The 10,070-nt window shown below is 51.8% G+C and overlaps 1 protein-coding gene across 4 annotated transcripts in view; it reads left to right on the plus strand.

The window, feature by feature from the left end:
* Positions 1 to 3,633, plus strand: part of PCSK6 (proprotein convertase subtilisin/kexin type 6) — a 209,848-nt gene extending 206,215 nt beyond the window's left edge. For all 4 annotated transcript variants that reach the window (XM_061394654.1, XM_061394652.1, XM_061394653.1 and 1 more), the window contains 2 exons: positions 959 to 1,071; positions 2,309 to 3,633. In XM_061394654.1, coding sequence (XP_061250638.1) covers positions 959 to 1,071; positions 2,309 to 2,406 — 211 coding nt within the window. In that variant the 3' untranslated portion in view covers positions 2,407 to 3,633. The remainder of the gene's footprint in view (positions 1 to 958; positions 1,072 to 2,308) is intronic.
* The last annotated feature ends 6,437 nt before the right edge of the window (positions 3,634 to 10,070 follow it).

The following is a 10,070-nucleotide window of genomic DNA, read 5'->3' on the forward strand; positions in this document are numbered from 1 at the left end:
AGGGGGTGCTAGCCTCGCCTTCCCACCACACTCCCGCCCCAGCCCGGCCTCTCTGGGTTCACTGTTGGGGCAGGATGCGGGCAGGCCTCTGCCGTCTGAGTGTTACCAGAGCAGCCTGAAGACGCAGGTGGGTGGTGGTCCCAGCAGTGGCGGGGAGGCGATGGGGCTGCAGTGGGTGCCACCCTGTGGAGGTGGAGGACATAGTCGCAGGGATCTTTGGGGGTGAGGTAGTGGGTGGGGGACTGACTGGAAGTGGCCCCTGTCCCATACAAGGAGCTGCTCTGTGGGGCAGGCCCAGGCCTGGCTGAGCTGCCTCCTGCCCACCACCCTACCTGCCTATCTGAGCCGCTCCCGGGCCTGCTGGGCCTGCGGCAAGGTGGGTCTGGGGAGACCTGGTGCCTGGAGTAGAGCTAGACTGGAGAGGCAGCAGGCAGGCAAGGTCCGTGCATGGCCCAGAGCAAGTTGGTGTCGACCGGCTCTCCTGAGGAGCCCAACGGTGAGCCCTGTAGGTTGGGCCAGCCGTCCAGTCTCCAGAGCAGCTGCTTGTCCCCAGCGCTGCAGCCTAGCCACAGCTGGATGCAGATGGACAAGACAGGTCCCAGAAAAGCTGCTGGTGTGGCCCGAGGCCAGAGTGTGCCGACCCCCAAGGTCACGGCGCTCCGATGGTAGTAGTCCTGGGTCCCGTCTCTGGGACAGGACTGAGAGGGCACCCTCAGCCCTGTCCCCAGGGGTGAGGCTGACCTCATCGCAAAGGAGGCTGAAGACTGATGGGTGGTGCCCCAGCGGCTCCTGGGTCCTGTTTGTCACACAGGTGACAGAGGTCAGACATGAGGAGAGACCACTGTGGGGCAGGGTTACTGCCAGGGGCACTGTGGGAGGGCAGGCAGGCTGGCTGGAGGGCCCTGGGAAGGGCTGGAGTGGTGGGGCCCCTCCTTATCAGGAACCCGTGTCCCCACAGGTGTGACGAGAGCTGCCTGAGCTGTGAAGGCTCCAGCAGGAACTGCAGCCGGTGTAAAGCGGGCTTCACACAGCTGGGGACTTCGTGCATCACCAATCACACATGCAGCAATGGTGAGTGGGCATGGGCTGGACCCAAACCCCTTGGCTGCCCGGCCAAACAGGGAGAGAGGGGCAGGGACCACAGGCTGTCCCTGGGGTGGCCCTTCCCTCCAGGCCCCTCACACTGACCAGAGAGGATCCAGCCGCCACCCCGCTACTGTGGGTCTGTCCAACGAGTGACTCTTAGGAATGATTCGGACGTTGTCCCCACTCTCACTCCAGTAGCCCCAGGTGGCTTGGGTGTGGTGGCACGGGTTAGGAGAGGCCCACGTGTTCTGCAGGAAGGATCCATGTGTGTGCTGTGGGAGAGCTCTGGGGCTCTGGTCGACTGGGAGGTGAGGATAGGTTGTGAGGGCAGAAACTCAGAGACCAGGTTGGGGATTCCAGGCAAGAGGAAGGGTTGACACAGAACTCTGGGCTGGAGACCAGGGCAGAGGCCATGGGCAGACGTGCCGTGGTAAGGAACCGCCGTGGCTCAGGAAGCATAGGGATGAGCAGCCCGAAGCTGTCTCTGGGTGCTGAGAGCCTGCTGGTGTGCTGGAGGGAGAGCTGCCAGCACCATGAGGTCCCTGAGCATGGAGCTGGCAGCGGCCTGGGCCTAGCAGAGTGTGAAGCCCCCAGAGAGAGCCCGGGCATGCCCTGCAGACCATGAGGTGGCCTCCTTGCCTTGGAGCTCTGTGGTTTCCTTGGCTTGGAGAATCATGTTCCTTTAAGGCCAGGAAGCGCTTACTTCAGGAAGCCACCTTCTCGGGTGAGGTCCCAGCCCCATAAAGTGAGGCTGTCCCGGCCCCATGTGTGCAGGTCCCCAGAGGCCAGCTGCCAGGGGAAGGGCTGGCCTTAGGGGATTGGCTCTTCCCCTCCCTCAGCCATTCCCAGTGCCCTGATGAACCCCTTCCTCTCATCATCCCTCCTCCCCACTGGGGCATCCCCGGCATCACGCAGCAGCCCCCACCCTGCCCCCAAGTCTGACCCCTCTTCTTCCCACGTCCAGAAAGAGGAACAGTGACCACGGAGGGCTCCCCACACAGCCCAGCGTCCCCAGACCCTGCCCACCCCCACCCCCCAACCCGTCTCCTCCCCCACCCACCCTCGTCTCCAGGCTCAGCTCCAGCCCTGGCCTCACTGAGCTGGCCACCTGTCACCACGGGGGTGATGGAAGATGGCTGCCTTCCGGAGTGGGGAGCTGGGAGCAGCCATGTCTGGCCCCCACGTCTGACCTGTCCCTCCTTTCTCCTTTGGGGGAACCCAGCTGATGAGACGTTCTGCGAGATGGTCAAATCCAACCGGCTCTGTGAACGGAAGCTCTTCATCCAGTTCTGCTGCCGCACGTGCCTCCTGGCCGGGTAGGGGCACCTGGCCCCCGCGCAGGGCAGGGCCGCTCCCGTCGTCCGTCTGTCCGTCCACCTTTCTCCAGGCTGTCGGCCAGAGCCTGTTTCAGGGATGGTGCCCCCATCTGACAGCTTCGTCTCCCTAGGAGTAAGGTCCTTCCTGGCGACTCTGGGCACCCAGGCCAGGGCGGGGCAGGGGTTGCCTGGAGGAGGTGTCCCGGGAGCGGTGACACCCACTCACAACCCCTCGCTGGCTGCGTTCTGGCCAAGTCACAGCAGGAGCAGCATGAACTCTGGGGATCCACAGCTCCTGGGACCATGCATTCACTGAATCTCCAAGACCAAAGCAGAAAGGCCAGCCACGTGGCCCTAAGCAGAACCCTCCTCCCTGTGCTTCCATGCCCCCTGAAGAGCCCTGGCTGTGCCCCACGAGGAAGGGCCTGGGGCACACCTGCTTCTCTGCCAGCCACCATTTGGGAGGTGGTTTGGTCAGACTCAACAGAACAGATCCGGGAGCGTAAAACCTGTGACCTCTGGGGATGGAGCGTCTGTTTCTACATGGTCGGTGACTTCTGAAACTACACCCACGGCTTAGAAAGTCACATCCCAGTGGGACGAGATGGAGAGACCCTCCTTCATCTACAGCCCTCATCTCTGAGTGGGCTGAGGGCCCCGGGTCGCTGCGTCCCATCCGCGCCTCTACGAGTCTCATGGCCCGAACGGTCACCTCTACCTGATGAAAGGTAGCCCCAACAAGCAAGATGTAAGCCTGTCCGTGAATTGCTGGTTGTCAGTCACTTCCCTTCTATGGAGCTGCTCTGAAAGCCCGTGGGCCCTGCTTTTCAGGATACTTGTCTTAAGGTGGGCTCGCCTGTGTCTGAGTTTGCTGTGAGCCTATCAACACAGTTGGATTTACTTCTGCCAAACCTGTGTGGGCATTTTATAAGCTACATGTTCTAATTTTTACCAATGTTAATTATTTTGACAAATATTTCATATATTTTCATTGATATGCACAGATCTGCTTGATGAAGTCCCTTTAATATGGGAATTAACATTTGCCTTAAATTTTCTCAAGCTCGTTCTCCATTTTCGTCCTGCTTCCCTCTGTGACTGTAATGCCTTTGACGAGCCACCGGTCAGCTGGGGGGAACCCAGCTGTTGTTGATTGAATCCACAACTCCGAAAAAGAAATTCACAAGGCAGACACAGTGTTAACCCTAAATTAATAAAAGAGTTAACATTCCATGGCAGAGGAGCCTGTGTTTCTTTCCAAGGCATAACATTTAAATGTGGGCACTGGCCAGAGTATGAGATGGATTTACATGTGGTTTTATTGCAAGGTCTTGGAGCCTTAACAAATGATGCTGCAGCTGAGCTGTAGGAGAATCACACAGCCCCAGCCCCAGGGTGTCATCAGGCAAACAGACCCAGTTCGGGCAGGGGAGGGGGGCCTGGATGTAGAGAGGCCTCTTTTCTGTCCCTGGGGAGCCCAGACAGCAAGTGTCTTCAGCTGGATCTACAAGCATTGTTTAGTTAGGTTGCAGTGCGTCTTCCGCATGGTGGCCGGAAGCCCCAGGCCCGTGGGCTCCACGCTGTTGGGGTTTCACCCTGGCCTCTCTGTGAGGTAGGGGTTGTCCTTACCAGGAGTCCTTCGGCTGCAGATAAAGGAAATCCACCACCTGGAACTGACTCAGGAAGAAACAAGTGGGTGAGGGGTGTTGTTCTGGGATTCCAGGGTTGTCTCGGGATTTCAGGAGAGCTGCTGCTGGCCCTCAGGAGCCCATGTCCTCTGGACCCTCTCTGGGGACCACGGCATCTCCTCTCGCTGCACGTGATGGGACAAATGACAAGCAGGACCACCCACAGCTCCCGAGAAAACTGGTGCCAGGCCTGCCCCTTGGGTTCTGAGTCTGCTGTGGGCCTGGGTCACCTGCCCCTCACCTGGGTTTTCTGGGTGCCCCCTGCTCTGCCCACAAAGACAGGCTTTCCAGTGGTGACTGTGTGGGTGGAGGCCGCAGCTCTGGGAAAATGGGAAAGCGGCGAGGGGCTGGCAGGGGGAGTGGGCATGCAAACTGCCAGCAGCCACCATGAGCCAGAATTGACTGGAGTCATCAGTGTGAGGCAGAGGGACGGACGAAGTGAGGTGTCTGCTTGGGAGACAGTAGCCAGGACTTGGGAGGTTATCTGTGATTGAATTAAAATCAGAAGCTTGCTGGGGACCTCCAGGGCGAGGTGCCATTACAGTCCCAAGAGCTGTTTGTCCACAGAGAGCATATGGTTTAACACGTTCAGTTGCAACTAAACCAGAAACAAGTCCTGTTAGTCTCAAAGGACACCACCTACAAGAAGCCCACCAGGCAACCTTGGAGCATATGTACCCTCCTGGCCGTGGCTAGGCCAGCCTGTCCTGGGGTCAGCACTTGTGGTGCGGAGTTGAGAAGCTGCTCCCCAAATCCTAAGGACCCAGCAGCCCCTTGTTAAAAGGGCTTGAAAACTGACCACATAGAATGCCTGTGTGCAGATGGCCCGATGTGAGGGTTGTCGGGGCCCTGCTGGGACAGGACATATCTGAGGATTTTGCTTCTTGCGATAGACTCATGCGGCACATCCTCTGAACCCATCCTGTCATAGACTGCAGCTTGTAGAGCTGATGGGACCTGGCTCAGGCTGACTTGGGCCAGGCTCTTCCATCATGTGCCCAGGAGGGAGGCTGGCTCTTGCAGGGAGATGGTCACTTCAACAGCTGGCCAGATGCAGCTACGGTGCTTTCACTTTAAACTGTCTTCATTCCTGGTGGGTGACATTTTTCTGACTTTGTCCCCCAATTTAAGGCTCCTTGGTGGTCCCCAGATACAGGTCCCCATCCTCCCAGGCCACAGCTGACAGCATACCTCGTATCTCTTCACAGGACTGGGAAGAACTGCACTTCCTATAGGAAATGCACTGATAACAAATGGGGGCTGGACGGACCCTTAAGAACAAAGAGGGCAACATATAGGCATGGCCAATATAGGATGCTCTTGAAATTGGGAAACTGACACTCATTACATTTAGATCATTGATCGTATGACTGGAGGGGGCCCTAACCCTGCCAGCTCAGACCCGGGGCCCTGGGAGTAGGTGAGGGAGGGTTTAGATCATAGGATGGACAAGGGGAGGAGTTGGAAAAGTGAAGTAAAAGGAAGGATTTTTTTTTAAAATTTTAATTGGAAACTAATTACTTCACAATATTGTGGTGGTTTTTGCCATACATTCACATGAATCAGCCATGGGTGTACATGTGTTCCCCATCCTGACCCTCCCTCCCACCTCCCTCCCCATCCCATCCCTCAGGGTCATCCCAGTGCACCAGCCCTGAGCACCCTGTCTCATGCATTGAACCTGGACTGGTGATCTATTTCACGTATGATAATATACATGTTTCAATGCTATTCTCTCAAATCATCCCACCCTCACCTTCTCCCACAGAGTCTAAAAGTCTGTTCTTTACATCTGTGTCTCTTTTGCTATCTCTCATATAGGGTCATCATTACCATCTTTCTAAATTCCATATATATGCATTAATGTACTATATTGATGTTTTTCTTTCTGACTTACTCTACTCTGTATAATAGGCTCCAGTTTCATCCACCTCATTAGAAGTGATTCAAATGCATTCTTTTTAATAGCTGAGTAATATTCCATTGTGTATATGTACCACAGCTTTCTTATCCATTCGTCTGCCAGTGGACATCTAGGTTGCTTCCATGTCCTGGCTATTGTAAACAGTGCTGCGATGAGGGGTACATGTGTCTCTTCCAATTCTGGTTTCCTTGGTGTGTATGCCCAGCAGTGGGATTGCTGGGTCGTATGGCAGTTCTATTTCCAGTTTTTTAAGGAATCTCCACACTCTTCTCCATAGTGGCTCTACTAATTTGCATTCCCACCAACAGTGTAAGAGGGTTCCCTCTTCTCTGCACCCTCTCCAGCATTTATTGTTTGTAGACTTTTTGATAGCAGCCATTCTGACTGGTGTGAGATGGTACCTCATAGTGGTTTTGATTTGCATTTCTCTGATAATGAGTGATGTTGAGCATTTTTTCATGTGTTTGGTAGCCATCTATATGTCTTCTTTGGAGAAATGTCTGTTTAGTTCTTTGGCCCATTTTTTGATTGGGTCGTTTATTTTTCTGGAATTGAGCTGCAGGAGTTGCTTGTACATTTTTGAGATAAATTCTTTGTCCATTGCTTCATTTGCTATTATTTTCTCCCATTCTGAAGGCTGTCTTTTCACCTTGCTTATAGTTTCCTTTGTTGTGCAAAAGCTTTTAAGTTTAATTAGATCCCATTTGTTTATTTTTTCTTTTATTTCCATTACTCTGGAGGTGGGTCATAGAGGATCCTGCTATGATGTACATCAGAGTATTTTGCCTATGTTTTCCTCTAGCAGTTTTATAGTTTCTGGTCTTACATTTAGATCTTTAATCCATTTTGAGTTAATTTTTGTGTATGTTGTTAGAAAGTGTTCCAGTTTCATTCTTTTACAAGTGGTTGATCAGTTTTCCCAGCACCACTTGTTAAAGATTGTCTTTTTCTCCATTGTATATTATATTCTTGCCTCCTTTGTCAAAGATAAGGTGTCCATAGGTGCATCGATTTATCTCTGGGCTTTCTATTTTGTTCCATTGATCTATGTTTCTGTCTTTGTGCCAGTACCATACTGTCTTGATGACTGTGGCTTTATAGTAGAGCCTGAAGTCAGGCAGGTTGATTCCTCCAGTAGGAAGGATGTGTTAATAGGAACATGCAGGGGCTGTGGAAAGTAGCGTCCTAGGTGGTGCTAATGATAAAGAACCTGCCTACCAATGCAGAAGATGCAAGGGACACGGTTTGATCCCTGGATCAGGAAGATCCCCTGGAGGAGGAAATGGCAACCCACTCCAGTATTCTTGTCTGGAGAATCCCATGGACAGAGAAGCCTGGTGAGCACTAGTCCATAGGGTCGCAAAGTGTCAGACATGACTGAAGTGACTTGGCAGGCACATAGCACACATGAGGAGTATACATTTCAAAGCCAAGTCGTTCTCATGCATCGTGAGGTTCAGCCCAGCAGGCGGACAGGCGGCTGGGCTGATAGTCCTGAGAAAGGAGGAGTTTACATCCTGTCCAGGCCTTTTTCTGCTGCTTTCCTTCTTGAGCCCAGGCTTTGTCCTTCCTGCTGGTTGCCTCAGGCCGGTCCTGACCCTTCTCAGAGGCTTGTCTATGCACAGAACAACACCAACACCGCCACGTGGTACAGCAGCTCCTACCACCAAAAGCTACCCCCACGACGTACCAGGGGCGCTAAGGGTGGTCAGAGATCTTCTGAACTTTCTGTCCAGCAGACAGCAACCAGAGTGCCCAGAGCAGAGAATGTCTTTTTGCAAGCACAGTGGTTCTACCCTGGGGGTGATTTCTGTCTCCCTCGGGATACCTGGCAATCTCTGGAGACAACTGGAGTCATGACTGGAGGGATGTATTGACATCCAGTGGGCAGAGGCCAGGGATGCTGCTTCTGGTTTATGTTTTGGTGTTTTGGCTACAAACCATGTGGGATCCTAGCTACCCAACCAGGGACTCAGCCCGCACCCCCTGCATTGGAAAGCAGTCTTAGCCATTGGACCCCAGATGCCGCTAAACATTGTGCAATGCACAAGACAGTCCTCACAACAAAGAATTATCCAGTCCCCAAAGGTCAACAGTGCCAAGGTTGAAAAAACCGTAGTCAAGAGAAATGAGATCAAGAAAATCTATTCTCAACCTTCTGCATGTGTGCTCACTCAGTCGTGTCCAACTCTTTGCGACCCCATAGACTGTAACCCACCAGGCTCCTCTGTCCATGGGATTTCCCAGGCAAGAGTGCTGGAGTGGGTTACCGTTTCCTACTCCAAGGGATCTTCCTGACCCAGGGATCAAACCCATGTCTCCTGTGTCTCCTACCTTGGCAGGCAGATTCTTTACCACTGAGCTACCTGGGAAGCCCTTGAATCAAACCAGCTATAGATGGATTTATGTCTCTGTTCATGTGCTGAAGCAAGGGAAACCCATGCCACTTTACTATTTTAAAGTACAGAAATAAACTCTTTTGTTTTTAGTTCAATAGGAGAAAGGCTTGTTTAGCTGAGCAATTCCAGCTGAGCTATTTAAAATCCTAAAAGATGATGCTATTAAAATGCTACACACAATATGCCAGCAAATTTGGGAAACTCAACAGCGGCCACAGGACTGGAAAAGGTCAGTTTTCATTCTAATCCCAAAGAAAGGCAATTCCAAAGAATATTCAGACTACCGCACAATTGCACTCATTTCACATGCTAGCAAGGTTATGCTCAAAATCCTTCAAGGTAGGCTTCAAAGTACCTGAACTGAGAACTTCCAGATGTTCAAGCTGGATTTAGAAAGAGGAACCAGAAATCAAATTGCTAGCATCTGTCGGATCATAGAGGAAGAAAGGGAGTTCCAGAAAAACATCTGCTTCATTGAGTGTGCCAAAGCCTTTGACTGTGTGGATCACAATAAACTGTGGAAAATTCTGAAAGAGATGGGAATACCAGACCACCTGACCTGCCTCTTGAGAAACCTATATGCAGGTCAGGAAGCAATAGTTAGAACTGGACATGGAACAACAAACTGGTTCCAAATTGGGAAAGGAGTACGTCAAGGCTGTATATTGTCATCCTGTTTATTTAACTTATATGCGGAGTACATCATGCAAAATGCCAGCCTGGATGAAGCACAAGCTGGAATCAAGATTGCCAGGAGAAATATCAACAACCTCAAATATACAGATGACACCACCCTCACGGCAGAAAGTAAAGAGGAACTAAAGTGCCTCTTGAGGAAAACGAAAGAGAAGAGTGAAAAAGCAGGCTTAAAACTCAACATTCAGAAAATGAAGATCATGGTATCTGGTCCCATCACTTCATGGCAAATAGATGGGGAAACAATGGAAACAGTGACAGACTTTATTTTCTTGGGCTCCAAAATCATTGCAGATGGTGACTGCAGCCATGAAATTAAAATACGCTTGCTTCTTGGAAGAAAAGTTATGACAAACCTAGACTGTATTAAAAAACAGACTACACTTTACCAACAAAGGTCAGTATAATCAAAGCTATGGTTTTTCTAGTAGTCATGGATGGATATGAGAGGTGGACTATAAAGAAGGCTGAGCACTGAAGAATTGATGATTTTGAACTGTGGTGCTGGAGAAGGCTCTTGAGAGTCCCTTGGACTGCAAGGAGGTCAAACCAATCAATCCTAAAGGAAATCAACCCTGAATATTCATTGAAAGGACTGATGCTACAGTTGAAGCTACTATATACTGTCCACCAGATGCAAAGAGCCAACTCATTGGAAAATACCCTGATGCTGGGAAAGACTGGAGGCAAAAGGAGATGGGGGAGGCAGAGGATAACATGGTTAGATTGCATCACAGACTCAATGGACATGAGTTTGAGGGAACTTCGGGAGATAGTGAAGGACAGGGAAATGTGCTTGCTGTTCATGGGGTCACACAGAGTCAGATAGGACTTAGCAAAGTGAAAGTGAAGACGCTCAGTTGTGTCCGACCCTCAGTGACTCCATGGACTGCAGCCTTCCAGGCTCCTCCACCCATGGGATTTTCCAGGCAGGAGTACTGGAGTGGGGTGCCATTGCCTT

This window comes from Bos javanicus, chromosome 21 (assembly GCF_032452875.1).
Source record: "Bos javanicus breed banteng chromosome 21, ARS-OSU_banteng_1.0, whole genome shotgun sequence".
Classification (NCBI taxonomy): Eukaryota; Metazoa; Chordata; class Mammalia; order Artiodactyla; family Bovidae; genus Bos; species Bos javanicus.